The 25,154-nt window shown below is 43.5% G+C and overlaps 1 protein-coding gene across 1 annotated transcript in view; it reads left to right on the top strand.

Annotated features, from left to right (window-relative positions):
- The first annotated feature begins 9,271 nt into the window (after positions 1-9,271).
- Positions 9,272-25,154, top strand: part of LOC126253249 (follistatin-related protein 5-like) — a 144,934-nt gene continuing 129,051 nt past the window's right edge. The window contains exons 1-2 of the mRNA XM_049954487.1: positions 9,272-9,511; positions 14,987-15,250. Of these exons, the coding sequence (XP_049810444.1) occupies positions 9,272-9,511; positions 14,987-15,250 (504 nt within the window). The remainder of the gene's footprint in view (positions 9,512-14,986; positions 15,251-25,154) is intronic.

The raw sequence follows: 25,154 nt of genomic DNA, 5'->3' as shown, positions 1-25,154 counted from the left end.
TCGTGCAACTCACCGACAATACTGCATCATGCTTATCGGCATTAACAACGTCTGTAACTCACATGGGTGGAGCAATGAAACTACGGATACCTTTATTGAGACACATCGCTGATGTTCAGCATTACTTCTCTGTAAATGAGTCAGCAACAGTTGGTCAATTTGACATCCGTTATGAGTGAAGCGTCCTCCAGGGAGTAAGAATTATGAATTTTTGTAGCATGATTTGTAACTCTTCTCGGCAGAGATTGCTGTGGCAACAACACAAGATATGTTCGCTCAATGTGACGTAGCTGGAACACTTTCTGGCATCATGGAACGCATTTGCTAAATTTGACACTCATTGGTCATCAAGATGCCAAACATTACTTCAAAAGTTATCAGTCTTTGGGTGGGAGTAAAATGCTAAGTACATAAAGTACATGCAGACAATGACGAACTGTGTTATCCTCAAAAACTACATCGAGAGATTCTGAAATAACAACAATGAAGTGGAGAGAGCCATAATATGAAGTGGCTGGTGGTATTTTCGAATTCTTGCTTTAATCTTTTAATGGTTTGTATGTGTTGGAGTAAAAGCTTTGATTCCATAAATTCGTTGTGTGTCTTTGACCTCATTTGTAAGATTTCTTTTCAGCATACCAGTCACACCTTTAATTTCACCCTCATTAGAAATTGCACATACGCTTATTTTTCATCTTAAAGTATCCATGATAACAACGCGGCTTCATTACATACTTCTCTTAGTACATACATCTCCGCTTCTTTTATGTTGAGTATCTACAATAGATGCACGTGGCAGCTTTTAGCTCGAGTGGTTCTAGAGAGACCATACTTCTCGAGTTGCGGCTTTACAAACATTGCTGTCTGTATTCGGGCCGCCGACAATCACACTTTGACCCAAAGTGTGTATGAGTTTGAAATTTGACTTGGGTAAAGCATGTAACTTAAGTCTGTATTATCGCTTAAAATATTCTCGCTTTAAACAAAGCCTTCTTCACATAGCAAAATAAAATCACTTTATTTGTTTTCTTATAATGAGCACTGAACTCTGTCTATAACTGTAAATAGGAACATTCATTGTTTTCTTCCAATACAATCCGTCGTTCAGTGTGCAGAAAAAATAAAGCAAAAGAATCATCGTCTTGCCTAATTCGTCAGTTTTTAGGTCGATAAATTGGTGTGGTGTTATCTATAGAAAAGTACGCAAAAGGTTTGCTACCTTCAGCCAACGAAGCGACAGCAGACTGCCAAAATAAATTGATACAAAGTCCGAAACTTCCTATTACTGGAAGAAAAATGTTCTCCCACATAACAGTTTTAGGCGTAACCTGTTAAAAAAACGCCATCAGCAGCTTTCGAAATCATGACCTGCAGTACGACAATCTGACGCTCTACCAACTCCTTTAACAGAGATCTTCACATTGAGAGCACACGGACAGGATTTTGCCTGTGCGCCGTAGTTCCGGTTTTACTTTTAATTGCCGTTCATGCATCTTATACTGGACCACAGCACAAACTAAATCAGTGTTTTAGTTGATATTCTATCGACACACAACGTTTGACACCGATCTGCGTGTCTGACACCTGGAGGTTTGGGTGTGAGCTCTCCTAACTGATCCATTCTGCCGTCACTGCTTCTCTGCTGACAACATAATACGCTCCGCCTCCTTTTATCCTGGCGGGTCCTCCGCTCGTGATTCCAGTGGTCTATTCCGCATACATAGGGGTGTCAGGCAGCTTTTGATCACGTGGTGTAGTTCATTGGGAATCAGTAGCAGGTCACATAAACAGGGAGAAGCGGTAAAGGTTCTGTGCAAGTGCAAGGCAGAATTGTCCTAGGACACAAAGATGCACACAGAACTACGTCAGCTATACGCCTAATCGTAAACTTATAATGTGAAAGAAGCCAAACCTGTGCTGGCTTCGAGACGCGAACAATAAATGGACAGCTACTGGACAGGGAGAAGCAATCATTGCGTGCAAATACTGGTAGCATGCGGCGTTCATGCCCGACCTATATTAACGATGGAAGGAGGATGGAACACTTAGTTCCAACAAGAGCTTGATACACTTACCCTAGTTATTGGCTTACCCATACTGTTTATACAAAGATGAACGAAGACGAGATAAGTGCTGTCTGTACCATAACGTACGAGCCCCATAATATGTTATTTTTCACTGTTGATTCGGCGATCCTTATTTTAAACGCAATTTTACCATAACATGAATGTCTGCTTTGGAAGAGGTGCATTTTGGAAAACATGAGAAACGTTAAGAAGTCTTGCAGAGAAGCACTAAGAAAAGAACTGTCTTATACTGTGCACCATAGTACAGTGTGGACTACGAATCGCAGTGATAGAAGTGAACTCGAATGCCAGTCACTGCAGTGACCATATGAAGCAGTGGCGAACCACCTGCTGAAGACACGAAAAGTACGTTTCATTAAGAAGAAGTAGGTCATGTACAATAACTGGTGCGGGAAGCACGTATATTTTATTAACTGGCACACCGCCATATTTGAAGTTATATAAGAACACTGCGAGTTGCAATCTTACTAGGCACTCGATTCTGTAAAGAATTTATATTTATGAAAGTAAGTAGAATTATTTAACTGTTGGCTTATTCGTTGAATATATCTGATTTAACTAACTGTGTAAACTTTTTTATGTTTAGTGGACAGTCACCTCTGTACGACGTATTGACATGGCTGGCAAATTATTCTAATATTGAGATTTAGATTTTGAGTCCGCACCTACCGCAGCAGTCTTTGGAAAAGATTTAAATACGAAGTCCGATTATTTGAATCACATTTCACGGTCAACTACGAATAACATTGCATTTACGAAAAAGCCATTGTCAAGCGATTGATACCAAATAATTAAACGTACACGTTCCAGATAAGCAAATATTAATTACAACCAATCACTATCATACATATACAATAATTAATATTTTATTTATTTTATATTGAGATTTAGATTTTGAGTCCGCACCTACCGCAGCAGTCTTTGGAAACGATTTAAATACGAAGTCCGATTATTTGAATCACATTTCACGGTCAACTACGAATAACATTGTATCAGATAAGTGGATACCAACCCACCGTGGTTGTGCATCTCTGCTAAAGCATTATTCTAGGACTCTGCCTAAGACCTAAGGAACAGATACTGCAGCTGCATTAGGAACGAAAGAGGGAGATGAATGCTATGACGGGAGGCGAGAAGGTGTTGGTGGCAGTTTTTGATAGATGCACCTACCTAGTCGTTACAATTAAACTGAGGGTCTGCGGAGTGCTGCAGAGCGTGCTGTATACATATCGTGGACTATGCCGGACAAATTAATAGTTTCACTTTCTACCACCAGGTGAGAATATGGCGCTGTAAGCAGCCAGAACATGAAATATTTCCAGGTTTTACATCAGTATGCTGTCTGTCACTTGGCGACATCTGTTGGTTTCTTTTGTGACGTGGCGATGTAAAATGTTGAGAAGGCTGAAGTTTTCTATACGAAACGCCATGACTGTTGAGAAGAACGACCTGCACTTCCGGTAAGGTTCTTTCGTCGAAACGGCAGCAGTAGCAGCGCTACATTGCAGGAACGTCGCCGATAAAAACAAGTGCGAAGCGGCCCCACGTCGATAAATGAGCTGTAGAAAATAGTCAAGAAATATGAAGAAACAAGTGAATTAGATGGTGCAGCAGGGAGAGGAAGATTGACCATCCCCATGGCAGTGGTTGATGAAGTTGCTGTATCTGTAGCCGACCGTGCAGCACGTGCCTCAAATTATGTAGCCAGTGCTCGAGCTGTGTCATGGGAACAGTCTCTCCCTTGGTCGAAAGTTCAAGAGATTTTGCGGTGGATTTTACACTGGTATCCATACAAGATTCAGAATGTGCAGAAAATGAAGCCCCAAAATAGGATACAACGCTATGACCTAGCCGTTCGTCTATTAGCATGCTTGGAAATTGATGAAATGTGGCTGGGGAATATTCTTTCGGTAGACGAGGCACATTTTCCCTGTACAGAGTCGTGAATGCACAGAACCGTGATACACAGGACTCTGTTCCGCCACATGGTGTGCCAGAACATCCACTACACTCAGCTTATGTGACTGTGTGGTGTGGCTTCACAAATTCCTTCATTCACGATACGTATTTCTTCGAGGAGATTTTCAAGAACGCAACTGTATCCATACTACTATTTTCATGCAAAATGGGCGACACCACACTTGCCAGGTGAAAGATTTGCTCCAGAAACCTTCAGTAACGACCACATCATCTCTAGGCAATTTCAAGATGTGTGGTCTTCCAGATCCTCCAGCCCAAATCTCTGTGACTTCCGGGTCTTAGGATATCTGAAAGACCATGTCTGTCAGGAATGTACCCGGCTCTTCCTGATCTGAAGGATAGCATACGATGACATATCACTCTGATTACACTGGATGTGCTTCGGACAACTGTCGACCATAGCGTGTTACGGATGCAGCATGTTGCTGAGTCGGGAGACTATATTGAAGACATGTTGTAAGTTTTGACCGTATGCTAATAAACGTGCCACAACCATCGTTATCATGTGTTTGATCCTTCCTGCACCTACACCACATTCTAACTTTTTAGAGCCCCAGATTTTCCCCTGGTGACAGAAAGTTGAATTATTATTTTTTACAGCATACTCCACAAGCGCTCTGATTAATGAAAATATATACAATGTGTCAGCGTCCTACGATATATACCACCTGCACTACAGTTCTGAAAACACCGTCATTTTATTACAACCACTCGATTACCACTGGGCTCAGCATTAGATCATTAAGCTCTGGGTGGATGGGATGGAGCAAGGTCCCTCTTGATCTTGGTCATGGATGAAAATTGTGCTCTAGATGTAGTAACAACTACTCTCAATTTCACGCTCTTCGCTGCCAAGAAACTTTGAGGCATTTTGTCCAGATAGCCGAGAGACGATCGTAATGAAATGCAAGTAGACTTGAACAAAATTTTTTACTGGCGAAATGAATAACAGCTCTCTTTAAATGTATGCCATAATACCTATAACAAAAAGAAAGAGTCCACTCTAACGGATTATACCATTAATGGCGAAAATTTAGAGCAAGTCAAATCATTAAAATCCTTATCAAGTAGGCATGACAGAAGACAACGAATGAATTCAGAGATTTGCTGGATCGCAAGAAATACGTGTAGTCCAGTCTAAAGTGTTACAGAGACGCTCGGGAAATTTCTGCTGCTGTCATCATATGCCTCGTTTACGGATCAAAAGGAAAAGGTAAGAGAGATTTTTGCACATACTGAGACCTGTTGGAGAGGTTAATTCATCACTATGTCCGAGATTGGAGTTACATAAAATCGCAATTGTTGTACCTTTCATCACGAACTGTATAGTGGCTTCAGGAGCGCATATGTAGGATTAGATATGGAAGGCATTTGAATATTAATGTGGCCTTAATGTTATGGAAATATGTATAACACATTTATAAAAAAGTCATAAATATATGTTATTAATGTAAACCTAGTATGATTCATGGATAAATATAATTTCTGTAAAGCTAGCGTATTTTGGACATAAAAATATAGGCTACTTAGCTTACAACCTAAAACTATCTTAGATACATCAACACTCTGTCGCATTCTCACAAAATGAATGTTATACAAGCGCATTAATATAAAATTGCAAAAATACCCTCACGTTCTTTGAGCCTTGATTATGCATACAAATAGTTAAAACTGTAACATAGTGACAAACATACATGATCTATAATACGAGTGGGGTCATGGTTACATCATAAATGTACGTATCAGGTAGTAAATAAAAAGAAAATTTACTCTAGTGAGGGGCACAATCAGTCTGGTACGTGAACATCTGTGCGCTACATTTTGGAAAGAGTACACTCAATTTAATGAGCAGAGCATAATACCTAATTTTGTGTGGATCTTGTCCACAGTTTTAGGTAGTGACATAGAGAGCGGTAAATGCCAAGTAAACTTTAATCTTCTTTCCATTTATTCTACAAAACATTCGTAAAGAAGGATACTCGTTCTGGTCGTTTTAACATCACAACCCTTACAAACTTTGATGTATTCAGATTTCCTTACATCTTTTTGGGCACCTATGTTTTGTAATTTGCAGTCAAATTAATTTTTTATGTTTTATTTTCATATGATTGTCAATTACCAGTTGTGCTGTGCACTTCCACCGCAACAGCTGGTACCTGGTTCCATAGTTATTTTGGAAGCGGGCAAAAGCAAAAACTTCTACTAGAGATAGATTAGCATCACTTGTTATTTGATATCTCAAGCTTTGAAACTTACTTCCTACAACCAGAGCTCTCAGTGTTGCACGTGAACTGTTCACCGTTGAGAAACGCCGGGACAAAGAGTCATTTCCCTTGCAGCGTTCGAGCAGCGTGATGTACGGAGGTTATCAGCAACACAGCACCCCATCTAAATAAGGCCGGCCGCTGCGAGTATATCCGCAGTCTGCCAATGGCCAATGCTGACAGTTCGATGTCTGTTGTTTGAGTCTTAACAGAGGAATAGCTGATGTCTGCAGCAGTGGAAATGAATATAAATGACAAATAACAAGCTGCGCTGGGTAGCCGCGCGGTCTTGGGAGTCTTGTCACTGTTCGCGCGGCTCCTCTCGTCGGAGGCTCGAGTTCTCCCTCGGGGATGGGTGTGTGTGTCATCCTTAGTGTAAGTCAGGTTAAGATAGACTAAGTAGTGTATAAGCGTAGGGATCGATGACCTCAGCAGTTTGGTCGCATAGTACTTACCACAAATTTCCAATTTTTTTCAAATAACAAGTTGCTGGACTGTATTTTTTACTATATACTTAGGTGTGCGCCATTTGAAAGTTCTGTCGGATTAAAACATATGAAAGAGCGAGACTGCAAGCGTGAATCTTGCCTTTCGTGGGAAATGCTCTTTCTTTCTTTTTTCGTTATTGCATCCGTTCAAATGGCTCTGAGCACTATGGGACTCAACATCTTAGGTCATAAGTCCCCTAGAACTTAGAACTACTTAAACCTAACTAACCTAAGGACATCACACACACCCATGCCCGAGGCAGGATTCGAACCTGCGACCGTAGCAGTCCCGCGGTTCCGGACTGCAGCGCCAGAACCGCTAGACCACCGCGGCCGGCTATTGCATCCGTCTTATGACAGGCTTCAAATGGAGGCTCCCTATCGGACCCTGTACTGAGCACCGTCTTTCATCTGCCTCTATGTTCGTCCATTTATAATGTCATCCAATATTATAGTTCTCTTGCTACCTCTTCCTCTTATTCCGTCCACATTTGCCCCTATAATTATTGGCTTCAGACAATATTTACGCAGTATATGTACCAGCCAAGATTTTTTTTCTCCCTCGTTCCGATCACTTCCCCTACTTTCTTCATTACTTATTCATTCATAAGTCTCTCAGTCCATTTCACCTTAAGCGCACCTTTATGTTTGAAAAGTTGGTAAACATTTATTTCACTGTCCGTGATTCACTGCTGCATCACACTACATTCCAGAAATAACACTTAGTAAATCTGTTGTGTAGTTCCGTTGGAGTTCTTCTAGCTATTAGTAGCTAGTTGACTTTTGAAGGGGCTGTGTTTTCCATTAATATCCTCCTCTTTATCTCTTCTGCTCAGCTTCCATTCCATGTCATTAAACTTCTCAGTAGGATTTCACTTATTCCATCATTCTTCCATCTAAGAATGTGTTACTGACGCTACCTTCTTGACGGTCTTCATCATTTTTATTCTTTCATATATTTACCGTCATTCCGCAGTCCACACCCGTTCTCGCAACACTCTTCAACACCTGCAGTAGCTCATCATCTGATTCTGCCAGCACTGGTCTATAGTCTTTAATCTTTTCCTCCAATTACAATGCCTATCGCAACCTCTATGACCTTAACTGTAAGTGCTTCTTCATATGCAGAGTAATTCAACTGCCCTTATCCCTGAGTTTTATGCAACCTACAACGCCTTAAAACACTGCGCACAATATTTTCGTATTCTCTTGCTCACTAACATACGTAAAATATTAGTCGTATGGAAAAATTAGCTGGATCTTTACATAGAAAATTTAATGTAGTTAAGTTTTGTACTGGGATACTTTTCCGGTGGAGGCAATGGTTTTCGAGTTATTCAAGAAAAACGCTTTTGAGGCTCACTTTTTTACCTTTTTCATGAATAATTCTAAAACTGCGCCATCTAGCAACAACGCATCCCAGTACAGAATCCAACTACATTACATTTTGTACAAAAAGGCACAGCTCATTTTTTTTGTGTGAGTACTAGTTTGCATACAGTATGCTCCCCATTACTGTATCTAGTTAGTGCCTTTTCACAGCATACAACACAGTAGGTATTAAAATCTATGGAGAAGAAATAAAAACTTTGAGGTTCTTGGATAACTTTGTAATTCTGGCAGATACAGCAAAGGAATTGGAAGAGCAGTTGAACGGAATGGACAGTGCCCTTAAAGGAGGACATAAGATGAACATCAACAAAAGCAAAACGAGGATATTGGGATGCTGTCGAATTAAGTCGGGTGATGCTAAGGGAATTAGATTAGGAAATGAGACACTTAAAGTAGTAAAGGAGTTTTGCTAGTTGGTGAGCAAAATAACTGATGATGGTCGAAGTAGAGAGGATATAAAGTGTAGATTGTCAATGGCAAGGAAAGCGTTTCTTAAGAAGAGAAATTTGTTAACATCGAGTATAGATTTAAGTCTCAGGAAGTCGTTTCTGAAATTATTTGTATGGAGTGTAGCCATGCATGGAAGTAAAACATGGACGATAAATAGTTTAGACAAGAAGAGAATAGAAACTTTCGAAATGTGGTGCTACAGAAGAGTGCTGAAGAGTAGATGGGTAGATCACATAACTAATGAGGAGGTATTGAATAGAATTGGGGAGAAGAGGAGTTTGTAGCACAACTTGAATAGAAGAAGGGATCGGTTGGTAGGACATGTTCTGAGGCATCAAGGGATCACCAATTTGGTATTGGAGGGCAGCGTGGAGGGTAAAAATCGTAGAGGGGGACCAAGAGATGAATACATTAAGCAGATTCAGAAGGATGTAGTTTGCAGTAGGTCTGGGAGATGATGAAGCTTGCACAGGATAGAGTAGCATGGAGAGGTGCATCAAATAGTCTCAGGACTGAAGACCACAACAACAACAACACATACGCCGGATGAGATACCGGGGCAGGAGTCCCGACCCGCGTGCACCATTACCCTTCTGGCAGGCAGTCTGAGATGACGAGTGCACCTGTTACTGCAGGCCCGTGCTCGCTGCTGTCGTGCGGCGCAGGCCGCGAGTGCCGGCTGGACGGGGCGGGGCGCGCCTCCTGCGAGTGCCGGCGCCGCTGCCCGGCGCGCGCGCGGCTGGTGGTCTGCGGCAGCGACGGCCGGCGCTACGCCTCGCACTGCGACCTGCACCGCCAGGCCTGCCTCCAGCGCCGCCGCATCGCCTTCGACCACAAGCTCGCCTGTCTGCGGCAGCCGACGCCCGCCGCCACGGCCAACGCCGACGCCGACGTCGACGCGTATGCTGGTCAGTATTCTACTACATCGATACTTTGTCAACACGTTTTTATTAGCACGCCTTCATCTCTACCTCTTGTTCATGTTTTGGAATGGCTTTTAAATTACACTACTAGCCATTAAAATTGCTACACCAAGAAGAAATGCAGATGATAAACGGGTATTCATTGGACAAATACACTCCTGGAAATGGAAAAAAGAACACATTGACACCGGTGTGTCAGACCCACCATACTTGCTCCGGACACTGCGAGAGGGCTGTACAAGCAACGATCACACGCACGGCACAGCGGACACACCAGGAACCGCGGTGTTGGCCGTCGAATGGCGCTAGCTGCGCAGCATTTGTGCACCGCCGCCGTCAGTGTCAGCCAGTTTGCCGTGGCATACGGAGCTCCATCGCAGTCTTTAACACTGGTAGCATGCCGCGACAGCGTGGACGTGAACCGTATGTGCAGTTGACGGACTTTGAGCGAGGGCGTATAGTGGGCATGCGAGAGGCCGGGTGGACGTACCGCCGAATTGCTCAACACGTGGGGCGTGAGGTCTCCACAGTACATCGATGTTGTCGCCAGTGGTCGGCGGAAGGTGCACGTGCCCGTCGACCTGGGACCGGACCGCAGCGACGCACGGATGCACGCCAAGACCGTAGGATCCTACGCAGTGCCGTACGGGACCGCACCGCCACTTCCCAGCAGATTAGGGACACTGTTGCTCCTGGGGTATCGGCGAGGACCATTCGCAACCGTCTCCATGAAGCTGGGCTACGGTCCCGCACACCGTTAGGCCGTCTTCCGCTCACGCCCCAACATCGTGCAGCCACCTCCAGTGGTGTCGCGACAGGCGTGAATGGAGGGACGAATGGAGACGTGTCGTCTTCAGCGATGAGAGTCGCTTCTGCCTTGGTGCCAATGATGATCGTATGCGTGTTTGGCGCCGTGCAGGTGAGCGCCACAATCAGGACTGCATACGACCGAGGCACACAGGGCCAACACCCGGCATCATGGTGTGGGGAGCGATCTCCTACACTGGCCGTACACCACTGGTGATCGTCGAGGGGACACTGAATAGTGCACGGTACATCCAAACCGTCATCGAACCCATCGTTCTACCATTCCTAGACCGGCAAGGGAACTTGCTGTTCCAACAGGACAATGCACGTCCGCATGTATCCCGTGCCGCCCAACGTGCTCTAGAAGGTGTAAGTCAACTACCCTGGCCAGCAAGATCTCCGGATCTGTCCCCCATTGAGCATGTTTGGGACTGGATGAAGCGTCGTCTCACGCGGTCTGCACGTCCAGCACGAACGCTGGTCCAACTGAGGCGCCAGGTGGAAATGGCATGGCAAGCCGTTCCACAGGACTACATCCAGCATCTCTACGATCGTCTCCATGGGAGAATAGCAGCCTGCATTGCTGCGAAAGGTGGATATACACTGTACTAGTGCCGACATTGTGCATGCTCTGTTGCCTGTGTCTATGTGCCTGTGGTTCTGTCAGTGTGATCATGTGATGTATCTGACCCCAGGAATGTGTCAAAAAAGTTTCCCCTTCCTGGGACAATGAATTCACGGTGTTCTTATTTCAATTTCCAGGAGTGTATATTACACTAGAAATGACATGTGATTACATTTTCACGCAGTTTGGGTGCATAGATCCTGAGAAATCAGTACCCAGAACAACAACCTCTGGCCGTAATAACGGCCTTGATACGCCTGGGCATTGAGTCAAACAGAGCTTGGACGCCGTGTACAGGTACAGCTGCCCATACAGCTTCAAAGAGTTACCACAGTTCATCAAGAGTAGTGACTGGCGTATTGTGACGAGCCGGTTGCTCGGTCACCATTGACCAGACGTTTCCAGTTGGTGAGAGATCTGGAGAATGTGCTGGCCAGGGCAGCAGTCGAACATTTTCTGTATCCAGAATGGCCCGTACAGGACCTGCAACGTGCGGCCGTGCATTATCCTGCTGAAATGTAGGATTTCGCAGGGATCGAATGAAGGGTAGAGCCACGGGGCGTAACACATCTGAAATGTAACGTCCACTGTTCAAAGTGCCGTCAATGCGAACAAGACGTGACTGAGACGTGTAACCAATGGCACCCCATACCATCACGTCGGGTGATACGCCAGTATGGCGATGACGAGTACACGCTTCCAATGTGCGTTCACCGCGATGTTGGCAAACACGGATGCGACCATCATGATGCTGTAAACAGGACCTGGATTCATCCTAAAAAATTATGTTTTGCCATTCGTCCGCCAAGGTTCGTCGTTGAGTACACCATCGCAGGCGCTCCTGTCTGTGATGCAGCGTCAAGGGTAACCGCAGCCACGGTCTCCGTGCTGAGAGTCCATGCTGCTGCAAACGTCGAAATGTTCTTGGACATGGTTGTTGCCTTGCAAACGTCCCCATCTGTTGACTCAGGGATCGAGACGTGTCTGCACGATGCGTTACAGTCATGCGGATAAGAAACCTGTCATCTCGTCCGCTAGTGATACGAGGCCGTTGGGATCCAGCACGGCGTTCCGTATTACCCTCCTGAACCCACCGATTCCATATTCTGCTAACAGTCATTGGATCTCGACCAACGCGAGCAGAAATGTCGCGATACGATAAACCACAATCGTGATAGGCTACAATCCGACCTTTATCAAAGTCACAAACGTGATGGTATCCATTTCTCCTCCTTACACGAGGCATCACAACAACGTTTCACCAGGCAACGCCGGTCAACCGCTGATTGTGTATGAGAAATAGGCTGGAAACTTTCCTCATGTCAGCACGTTGTAGGTGTCGCCACCAGCACCAACCTTGTGTGAATGCTCTGAAAACCTGATCATTTGCATATCACACCTTATTCTTCCTGTCGGTTAAATTTCGCGTCTGTCGCACGTCATCTTCGTGGTGTAGCAATTTTAATGGCAAGTAGTGTATGTTCCTGATAAGCTACACTTTAAATTTTAAGCATAGCTCAGAACTGGATGACTGTGCACTACTAACTCGCTTTCTTCTGAGCCTTTTAGAAAGGGGTTGGGGTGAAAACTTTTGCCAATACCTCACATCACAGCTTCCCTGAAGGACAAGCGTTTTGTGTGGATAGTGTTGGAATGCGTTTCAGGCGATACGCGAGTGGACGGGCACAGCTGAGCTATGAGGGAAGAGGATATGAACAGAGAGAGGGGGAGGAAGAGACATGTATACTATATGTGGCATACATGTACAGTCATAGACATAAAAATTGACCACCGGCCGGCGCCACAGTGACTATGTCCGAGTCGTTCACTTAAGCTGGCCAGTAGAACAGACCGCCCCTGACAACGCTAAGTCCTCACATCTGCACAGTCTGGCAACACTGTAATATGCAGACGTATCGGGAGGAAGTGTTGTCTACTTCCGAGATGTTGTTGTGCTGTGTGAGCCCGTGGTCTAGTGAGGAAGTATCCAAATTCAAATGTTTGGGTATTGGATTCAGGAGCTACATCCAATACACCACATATGTTTTTGGATAGGGTCCGCCTTTAGCAAAATACAGTTTTCTTTTTTAACCCAAACATGTTTCACTGGAGTTGCAGCATCTTCAGTGGGCTTCTATTTTTCATCTGTTAAATATAAAGAATTCTCTTTACTGTTTGCATACATGTAACTATTAGTTTTTAAATCGCACTTACAGATATTTGAAAAAAACACATAAATTGGTTGTAATGACACTACATCTGCAGTGTGAACCCTAATTCCACATACACAATTTTTTCAATGATATTTTACGTACCCGCCCCCATAGCCAAGGTCGGTAATGCATGACTGTGCGTTGAAGCTCGGCTCGGAGGGACATCATTTCAAATCCTAATGGTACAAAATTTGCGCTGCTACCAGTAGGCTGGCAAGAGGGGAGTTGTAGTGGCGTAAAATTCCTGATGACCAGTCGCTGCGCCAATGTGTGGGATTAAATTCCAGAATTCTACACATTGACTTATGAAGTGTGTACATGTGATACTGATTATGGTGATCTGTTTGTCGGATGGGGATGGTGGGATAGGTGGGGAAGTGATAAACGGCGTGAAAGAAAACCATCTCTTTAATTGTGAATTTCATTTTACATACTTCACGGTCGAAAGCAACAGTTTACAATATGACGTGCAAGAGAATCATGTTCTTGACAATCTTTCACACTGCTGATTCCCCCAGGCGGTTCAGTCCTTCTCTAAGTATGTCACTGGGCTGCAAGCCCATTGAACATAACCTCGTCCCTTTGGAGTGTGGTACGACCGGCAGCTTTGCTCTGGATCAGAAGGTGGAGCTACTACGGTGTGTTCAAAACTATTCAACGAAATGTGAATGTGACTCGAGGCAGAAAAGTATACTTGGTTTTTTTACCTCTCCTTCTTTGTATGTTCCAGTTGAGGGGAACATTGATACACATATGAATAAGTTGACAAAGGATCGCTCTAATTACCCACTACCACACGTCTTAGCGACACCATGCATGCGACAATATTTGTCATTCCAGATCTACTGCTTATCTGTTACCTGCAGCCACCCATGTTTCCACGTCAGTTGGTATTTTGCAACCAGTGCTAGGTTCTACCTGTCGTGTCTCAAGGTCCATTACTGCGACTGTAGACAGCTTCGGTGGTGCACTTGCAACATACGGGCGTCCCTGCCGTACACTACTCCACCATCACCGTACTGCCCGTCGTAGGTGCCGGTGGTTATTGCGGTGCCGAAGTTCCAATGCTGTGTAATTCCTGCGACGCCAAGCTACCTTAGTATCGAACTATGCACGGGAAAAAATTACATACGAACACGTCTCCAATTATCTGAGATGCATAGGGCGCGAAATTTGATATCGACTTCCGCAGAACGGCTGTTGCTAAGCAATTGGACGTTGTCAGAACAACTACCATTTCTGTTAAATACTGATACACATCTCATACAGTTGTGTACATTACAGAACCAAGAGATAGGTCTTTTCTTTTTTTTTACAATCGTCTACATCGTTTTGTCCCTTTCTAAGATGGTTCTTACGCATCGCAGAAACAATGTTTCCACACGGAGAATTAGCCGCGCAGTATGAACACAAGTGTTTCCCGAACGGACATCACGTCGCCTCCGAAAACGCATACAGAGGGACTGATAGTCTACTGCGTCAGCTTAACTGGACATTGACCGTCAAGAATCCGCTTCTACCAAGACCGTACGAGGCCAAATGCTCGGCACAGGCTTCAGTGGCCGTCGACCAAAGTCATACACTGCCATCCCTCGACTTTTGGCCACTTTGTGTAACGTACGTAAAGAAAGCTGCCATGGCCTAACCACCCGTCATTATTATAGATTCCAGATACTTACACGAATATCGCTGCTGCGACTATTACATTTCAACGATGCACGCTGCAGATTCTGTTCATCTTGTCTAGAATGTTTCAGCATATGAGTACACCTCTGAAAGACCACCTAACTGTAAATGATTCGTCAACTGCACGTTGTCTCTCACTGCTGGCGACTGACACGAGCCTTTGTGCTCCGGCAGGGAACTGGACGGAACAGGAGCAGACGACACCCGCTGCGGATGCCTCGCAAGAGCTGAGTGCTTCGCAGGAATCTGGTTCAGACCTGGACTTCCTCAATAACTCCGTTCCGGACGATCCAGGGCCGCGAGTGTGCACTCTGCAGCAGTACGAGATCATGAAGGTAAGGGAACACCTAACGACGTGGAACACGTCGCGCGTACTGTTGTCACATTCACCCCAAAGTGCTTCGACACGGCATTACAGTTTAGTTATTTTCTTTTGGCTGGGCCACACAACCTCAATAAGTTTGAAAAGAGACATTATTCCACCAGGCTGTGCTTAAAATTACTTTATTTGCACTATTAGTTTCAGACACCGTCCATTTTCAAGTGCACCTAAAAGGCATACAATACACCACGATAAAAATTAAAAAATTATAGTATATAGAAAAGAAAAACTTGAAAGTTTTATATATATATATATACAGGGTGTTTCAAAAATGACCGGTATATTTGAAACGGCAATAAAAACTAAACGAGCAGCGATAGAAATACACCGTTTGTTGCAATATGCTTCGGACAACAGTACATTTTCAGGCAGACAAACTTTCGAAATTACAGTAGTTACAATTTTCAACAACAGATGGCGCTGCGGTCTGGGAAACTCTATAGTACGATATTTTCCACATATCCACCATGCGTAGCAATAATATGGCGTAGTCTCTGAATGAAATTACCCGAAACCTTTGACAACGTGTCTAGCGGAATGGCTTCACATGCAGATGAGATGTACTGCTTCAGCTGTTCAATTGTTTCTGGATTCTGGCGGTACACCTGGTCTTTCAAGTGTCCCCACAGAAAGAAGTCACAGGGGTTCATGTCTGGCGAATAGGGAGGCCAATCCACGCCGCCTCCTGTATGTTTCGGATAGCCCAAAGCAATCACACGATCATCGAAATATTCATTCAGGAAATTAAAGACGTCGGCCGTGCGATGTGGCCGGGCACCATCTTGCATAAACCACGAGGTGTTCGCAGTGTCGTCTAAGGCAGTTTGTACCGCCACAAATTCACGAAGAATGTCCAGATAGCGTGATGCAGTAATCGTTTCGGATCTGAAAAATGGGCCAATGATTCCTTTGGAAGACATGGCGGCCCAGACCAGTACTTTTTGAGGATGCAGGGACGATGGGACTGCAACATGGGGCTTTTTGGTTCCCCATATGCGCCAGTTCTGTTTATTGACGAAGCCGTCCAGGTAAAAATAAGCTTCGTCAGTAAACCAAATGCTGCCCACATGCATATCGCCGTCATCAATCCTGTGCACTATATCGTTAGCGAATGTCTCTCGTGCAGCAATGGTAGCGGCGCTGAGGGGTTGCCGCGTTTGAATTTTGTATGGATAGAGGTGTAAACTCTGGCGCATGAGACGATACGTGGACGTTGGCGTCATTTGGACCGCAGCTGCAACACGGCGAACGGAAACCTGAGGCCGCTGTTGGATCACCTGCTGCACTAGCTGCGCGTTGCCCTCTGTGGTTGCCGTACGCGGTCGCCCTACCTTTCCAGCACGTTCATCCGTCACGTTCCCAGTCCGTTGAACTTTTTCAAACAGATCCTTTATTCTATCGCTTTTCGGTCCTTTGGTTACATTAAACCTCCGTTGAAAACTTCGTCTTGTTGCAACAACACTGTGTTCTAGGCGGTGGAATTCCAACACCAGAAAAATCCTCTGTTCTAAGGAATAAACCATGTTGTCTACAGCACACTTGCACGTTGTGAACAGCACACGCTTACAGCAGAAAGACGACGTACAGAATGGCGCACCCACAGACTGCGTTGTCTTCTATATCTTTAACATCACTTGCAGCGCCATCTGTTGTTGAAAATTGTAACTACTGTAATTTCGAAAGTTTGTCCGCCTGAAAATGTACTGTTGTCCAAAGCATATTGCAACAAACGGTGTATTTCTATCGCTGCTCGTTTAGGTTTTATTTCCGTTTCAAATATACCGGTCACTTTTGAAACACCCTGTATATATATTTCGTCAGCTTGTTGAAAAATCATGTGCCATGAGATCTGTGATCAGCAAAATCGTCAACGGTCAGCTTCTGAATCATGAGTTGCATGATATGCGACATCCTTTCGAAAACGATAAGACATCACATATGCCGGCCGGAGTAGCCGAGAGGTTCTAGGCGCTTCAGTCTGGAACCGCGCGACCGCCACGGTCGCAGGTTCGAATCCTGCCTTGGGCATGGATGTGTGTGATGTCCTTAGGTTAGTTAGGTTTAAGTAGTTCTAAGTTATAGGGGACTCATGACCTCAGAAGTTAAGTCCCATAGTGTTCAGAGCCATTTGAACCATTTTTGAACGTCACATATACGCAAGTGCATGGGGAAATTTTAACTGACAGTTAACGAATAAATATGCAAGGAACTTAATGTACTACCGAAACGATTTCAGAGTATTTCTCTGGCTTTTACTAACAGTTACGTGGGAGACATTGATACTTACGTATATAAATCGATGTCACACGTAAGAACAAGTACAGAAGAGTTTAGTGTAATTGTCACGATAGAGCATAGTAATATTTATACGATATATGTTCGGTCTCTATTTGTAAGCTACACGTACAGAATCAAATCTCGGTCTTCATATCTTAGTGCAAAAGGTTGAGGAATTATGTGAAGTTGTACCTATGTCTTTTATTGCAAAGCAAGCGTTCACAATTATAGCATATCATAATGTGAAGTAGGCACCGGAAACCAAGTGCTGGGGCTTATATATAACAGTTGTCAAAACAAAATAATTAAAGTAAAATATAGTGGATCGAAGGTAAAGCAAAAAGTATTACAGTTCAAAATGTACATAGTGTTGTACCTGGTTTATATCTATATACCGCACATCATGTGTGTATGGGCATGTGTGTGTAATAATTTGTAGTTGCTGATAGCACAACACAAACCATCTCTAGAAGTAACTATTATGTTTGTTTATTGCTACATCCAACAAAATGATATTACTTTGGTATTTTTATTCCAATTTATAAAATTTTTAATTGTTTGAATTTTATCTATAGTATGTTTTGTGTCCTTCAGATGAACTTTCAAACTGGCATTGTCTGCTACTAGTAATTCTAATAAAGTTTTTCAAACATGGCCGGGGGAATCATGTCATTTTTTCAAAACTGTAGTTCAGCTCTGAGTATGACCGATCACTACAAACCACTACACTTCTCCCCTCTGTAAACACTACAAAAAAAGCGAAAGACAAAACTATTCTCTTTCATCCGCGAGCTGTAACTTCACTGAAATATGCCACACATTCCTTTCAGATATTGCATAATTTAACTACGTCTTACACAGTGCTCAGATAAAAAAACATCGTTTATTATTTTAATTATCTTTAGCGTATTATTCAAATCCTAAGATTACTGTGAAACGTAACATATAGAAACCAGTCTATCCTCAAGCAGAATAGCCAGAATTTTTATGTACCTGAGTGTGTAAATAATAGCGGAATAATTTGTTTTGACCTACCATGCTGTAATACACACACTGGTATACCAATTCTCTGATAGACTGACAGTTTGCTAGCGTAACGTCAGAGTTTCCATACAATTAATTATAAATTTTACTAACGGAAAAGTGCATTTTCAGCGAATATCTTCAACTGATTTATAATTAACAATTTGATAAAATCACTGAACTGTTCTCCAAGTGGCCAAAATGCTCTTGTAAGGGATTCCATATGAGAAACTATGTCAAAACATTCACTCACGCTTCCACACAAAGTAATCCATTCAGAAATGAAGGGAGAATCACTTAGACAAATTTGCACTGATTACAAAAAATTAACTTGTCAAAGCTCATAGCGACGGTCAGAGCTTTGTTATTGTTTAATTTAACGAAAATAAGTATGCATTACTGTACTTATTTAATCTATTTTAAATTCACGTATTTCATTGTTGCTGGTCAGAAATAAGTCATGGTTTGTTAAAATATTGCACCAACCACTTTTATGAATAATGCTTATCGTACTTAGTCGTATCTGTAGGTTCACTGTGTAATGTCTCTTGCAGCGGTCTCCCCGCGATATTTTCAGAAATTTTATAAATTACATAACTCAGTACATATCTCGAAATATCTCTTCTTATCTTACCGATTATCAATGCAAAGTAGTTTCAAACCCAATTACTCCTTGGAGCGTCCATTTACTCCATGGAATAGCTTCTCTGCTATCTATGTTTTCTCTTATGAAAACAATGAAGGAATGCTTGCGGATTAGTCGTGAAAGAAGGAGGATGTATATGTATGTATTGTTAAGCTAGTCGCCATCTTGATGAGATTCTGTATGAGAAGGAATTTAATACATGAACTAAACTAAAGTAAGTGTGTTCGCGTATTATTTAACTGATTATTATTGACAGTGTCTGCTTACTACGCTGTGTTGCACGGGATCAGTGGGGAACGTCTGATTTACACTGGACGAACCTGCCGTTTTGTATGCTCAAGATATCCAGTTACTTCAAATAAATAGGCTAACACGGTCTTACCAGCAGATCTCCGGTCTTCCCCATGTGATCACCGAACGTTAATAATTATTACAAATGTTTCCAGGAGATCGACTGACAATTTTCGTCGCACCGAGACTTCGAAATTGCTTCACTGCCTTATGGAATTTAAGTTAAGCTCAATGTAATCAGGATAGAACAGTGCTGAACTGTGTGAATGTGATAAGCCTGCTTTGTGAATGAAAATCCCCTTAACATACGCATGTTTTTACTATCCTGATCAGTGAAGCTAAATCAGGCCGGTGTGAGAGAAGTTTTTAAATTTTAGATTCCACAAAAAAAAATAAATAAATAAATAAATATTAAAACTGCTCAAAGTAAAAGTATTAAGGAACTGTTGCTATTCTTATCTTCACTTTCGTATTAATTAGAAAACTACTGCCTTGCACCCTGGAGGCGCTTCTCACGACATTAATTACGAACTATAAAATTTTCCATTATTCTCAAATTTTGCAATATTTGTTTCACTGTGAGCTCTGTTAACGTAATGAATTTGAAATGGTGACAGCTGGTTCAGAATCTTCAATTAACATAATCCTAAAAAGCTGAAATAATTTTAAAAAATCGTGTCAAAACAAAATTAAGTTACTTCTACTCAGGTCTACAATTTACTCCTTATCACAACGGTATTAACGGAAAAATGAATTTTGGCAGACATCTCCCACACAAAAATTAAAAAGGAAAACTACAAAATCCTTACGTATTTAATATAAAAAGCCATTACAATTGCGTTTAAGCTTGCACATACATAAAAATAAATATTGAAATGTATTCATATTACGATAGTAGTTATTTTAGCTGCCAATAAGTGGACATTATTTCGCTCAACCTTATAACTTCTGAAAATATGACAAAGAAATAATAAAAAATATTATAGAGACTTCGCCCGCCCGGTTAGCCGTGCGGTCTAACGCACTGCTTTCCGGGTGCGAAAGCGTCACGGTCCCCGGCACGAATCCGCCGGCGGATTAGTGTCGAGGTCCGGTGTGCCGGACAGTCTGTGGATGGTTTTTAGCGCCGTTTCCCATCTGCCTAGGCGAATGCGAACTGGTTCCCCTTATTCCGCTTCAGTTACACTCACCGTACGCGTACACCATAATTACTCTACCACGCAAACACTGGGGTTGCACTCGTCTAGTGTAAGACGTTCCCGTGTGGGTGGGGAGGGAGGGTCAACTGGGGACTGAACCGCACAATAACCCTGGGTTCCGTATGGGGCGGCGGTGGGGTGAGTGGACTGCTGTAGCCTGTTGTGGGGTTGTGAACCATTGAGGGCTGCGGCGGGGACGAAGCCACTCCGTCGTTTCTAGGTCCCCAGTTCCATACAGCACAATACAATAGTCACTTCTGCGCACTGTACTGTTACAATGGACGCAATCAGTCAAAATGTAATGGCGTTTCGGATGAGATAAAAACAATTCGGTCTTTAATTTAAATGTGTTTATGATTCTCATATCGAAGTATAATTTTCTGTATAAAGTTCCAATACAATATTATGTCTTATTAATAATTGTTTTATTGTGGCCGCATATTTCAGCAACAGTTCTTTTCAAATATACACTCCTGGAAATGGAAAAAAGAACACATTGACACCGGTGTGTCAGACCCACCATACTTGCTCCGGACACTGCGAGAGGGCTGTACAAGCAACGATCACACGCACGGCACAGCGGACACACCAGGAACCGCGGTGTTGGCCGTCGAATGGCGCTAGCTGCGCAGCATTTGTGCACCGCCGCCGTCAGTGTCAGCCAGTTTGCCGTGGCATACGGAGCTCCATCGCAGTCTTTAACACTGATAGCATGCCGCGACAGCGTGGACGTGAACCGTATGTGCAGTTGACGGACTTTGAGCGAGGGCGTATAGTGGGCATGCGGGAGGCCGGGTGGACGTACCGCCGAATTGCTCAACACGTGGGGCGTGAGGTCTCCACAGTACATCGATGTTGTCGCCAGTGGTTGGCGGAAGGTGCACGTGCCCGTCGACCTGGGACCGGACCGCAGTGACGCACGGATGCACGCCAAGACCGTAGGATCCTACGCAGTGCCGTAGGGGACCGCACCGCCACTTCCCAGCAAATTAGGGACACTGTTGCTCCTGGGGTATCGGCGAGGACCATTCGCAACCGTCTCCATGAAGCTGGGCTACGGTCCCGCACACCGTTAGGCCGTCTTCCGCTCACGCCCCAACATCGTGCAGCCCGCCTCCAGTGGTGTCGCGACAGGCGTGAATGGAGGGACGAATGGAGACGTGTCGTCTTCAGCGATGAGAGTCGTTTCTGCCTTGGTGCCAATGATGGTCGTATGCGTGTTTGGCGCCGTGCAGGTGAGCGCCACAATCAGGACTGCATACGACCGAGGCACACAGGGCCAACACCCGGCATCATGGTGTGGGGAGCGATCTCCTACACTGGCCGTCCACTACTGGTGATCGTCGAGGGGACACTGAATAGTGCACGGTACATCCAAACCGTCATCGAACCCATCGTTCTACCATTCCTACACCGGCAAGGGAACTTGCTGTTCCAACAGGACAATGCACATCCGCATGTATCCCGTGGCACCCAACGTGCTCTAGAAGGTGTAAGTCAACTACCCCGGCCAGCAAGATCTCCGGATCTGTCCCCCATTGAGCATGTTTGGGACTGAATGAAGCGTCGTCTCACGCGGTCTGCACGTCCGGCACGAACGCTGGTGGAAATGGCATGGCAAGCCGTTCCACAGGACTACATCCAGCATCTCTACGATCGTCTCCATGGGAGAATAGCAGCCTGCATTGCTGCGAAAGGTGGATATACACTGTACTAGTGCCGACATTGTGCATGCTCTGTTGCCTGTGTCTATGTGCCTGTGGTTCTGTCAGTGTGATCATGTGATGTATCTGACCCCAGGAATGTGTCAATAAAGTTTCCCCTTCCTGGGACAATGAATTCACGGTGTTCTTATTTCAATTTCCAGGAGTGTATGTCTAAATAGCGCATTTAATGTGCTTTCCACTAAATTCGCATTTCCCTTCGTAATATGATTCATCTTAGTAAGTGTGTGCCTGTACGAGGAAGTAAAATTTTTTAGGAAAGACATTATTAAGGATGTCCGTGCCTGAACATTTCATCAAACAACTTGACATCATAAGACAGCAGTAAGCTGTAACCTGTAATGAATCTGTAGCAGAGCGTCCGTTAGGCTTATAAATTGGTAGCAGACTGAAACGCTTTGAATGTAACACAATATCAATCTGGTCTGCTGTATGATATCTTACCGCCCAATCGTCCACCTTACGTAATCACAAACATTCGCAATTTATTTTAGTCGTTCTGCACAGATTCTCAATTATGACTCCTACATATTCTTTCGAAAAATCTCGTATTGTCAATGGGGACTGTGTGGTTGGCTGATTATCACCTTTTATTCTCTTACTACACCGCCAAAAATAAATTTTAAAGTACAGAAACCGGTTTCGAACATCATGTGTCCATCATGAGAATATAAATGGTTAAAAAAAGAAGACATCAGATCGTTATAAATTGTATGAAGTCTGCCAAACAACTCTATATCTTATGATAAGACAAGAATAAATTATACCTGAAAGCATACTGTAAGCAATGACATAACGTTCCTATCTTGTTTTCAGCTTAAGTATGGGCTTGAGAAAATAGAGATTCAATCCAAAAAAAAAGCTTGTTTAACAAGTCAACATCATCATGTGCCTATGATCATCCTCCTCTCCACTTTGACAACAGTGAAATTTAAAAACTGTTCTCAATTTTTAAATTTTATTAAAACATTATCTAGAAGTCATTCATACTTCTCTTATTGTAACGCCGCATGCCGCACTCATTAAGGCACATTCTTATTCTTGTTTTATCATTTTAAAGATAGTTATTTGCTAGATTTTATAGATTCCTTTCTCTCTGCGTCCTCTTTTTTGTCGACTGACATTATTGACAACCACTGGCTGGTCAAACTGGTTACTTCATTGTAAAATGATATTAACTCTCGACGCTTACGATTTTTGTCCTAAAACTTGTGTAGTAATTGTGAGCTGATGATCACCATACAGGAATAGAAACGTCCTCTCCAACAGCGTAATAGTTAATGTATAGTGGAAAAATTCTTGGCTGTAAACTAACATGAAAAAATCATCTACTAACCTTCTGGCATCAAGCCCACAATGGAATCGACAAAAGTCCCAAATAACATATCTATATTATTCTCTACGCCAAAAATCACTTTATTCAGCCAGTTCTCTCCACCATACAAACATCACCTGGATTTCTACATAATAAAAGTTCCATCACGACATCGAAGGACTTGAACGCTATGCAGTTACCTTTCACACGCTTGCCGTCCCAAACATGTAATCTGTCAATTTAGAGTGAGTTCTGACCTACACTGAATGTCTATAAATGTCCCACAACTTTAATTCATCATGTCGCAGAACTAATAAACCCATTTATTTCTCCAAAATCTCTGTATAATGTGCAATGCTGTGCCTATTTCAACACCTTCTGTAAATATTCTGCAACTCCTAGGTCATAAAATTCGGCTTCACATTTTCATTTCCTGTCGGCTGTAACCTCAGACTGAATCAAGCTACAACTAGCCCACAACCCGTACTGAGACACCTTCAAGATTTCGCCCACCGCCACCGCAAAACCCACGCTGTCCCAAACACTGCCCTACATCCAGTTACCCACTTCCTCTTTCGTAAATGTTTACACTCTATGGCTGATCTTTCCTGTTCGGTGGAGGTGCTGTGTTTACCACCTTCACCATTTTATGTGCCTCATTTTGAAAACACAGTGATATCATACAGTTTTTTATGTTAACCGATTTCTCCGACGTTTATTGGTAGAACTACATTGTTATTATAAATGAAATGTACTCAATTGTAGATGTTCTACTGCATTAATGTATTTCACTAACGATTTTTTGGCTTAAAAACGCTGTCATTAAACTTTCTAAATAAATTCGTACTGTAGTACATGCACAACTGACTGCTTTTCATTTATAATTATACAGCTTACAAGGTTCTAGGTTGCACTGTAGGATCTAGTCGTAGAAGTTCCACATATTTCGGCGAAAACCGGTCGCACCACACGCCCCCCCCCCCCCCCCCACCGCAGAGCACGTAGTTGACGCATCATTCGATCAATGATGATTCCATCATCATGGCGGAACTCCTATTCACCGAAATATCGTGAATCTTCGACAATTCGATACGGCAGCAAAATCGAGAATCTTGGAAGCACTATATACGCCGGGACAGCCTCAGATCACACATAACTACACAGTTTTGGACCGTTAGGCATGGCTTAAAGTGCCTCGAATCGAATCTCAATGCCGGATTGACATCTGTTGGTCTCGTATACAGGCCATATTAAGTGTGGTGTTTACGAGGGACGTTCCATAAGAAATGCAACATATTTTTTTCTGAAAATAGGATGGCTTTATTCAGGATTCCAATACACCACATTATTCTCCATTCTTTTGGCTGCAAAACCCTATTTTT

Source organism: Schistocerca nitens, chromosome 1 (genome assembly GCF_023898315.1).
Source record: "Schistocerca nitens isolate TAMUIC-IGC-003100 chromosome 1, iqSchNite1.1, whole genome shotgun sequence".
NCBI classification, from domain to species: domain Eukaryota; kingdom Metazoa; phylum Arthropoda; class Insecta; order Orthoptera; family Acrididae; genus Schistocerca; species Schistocerca nitens.
This window is presented reverse-complemented; position numbering and strand designations above follow the sequence as displayed.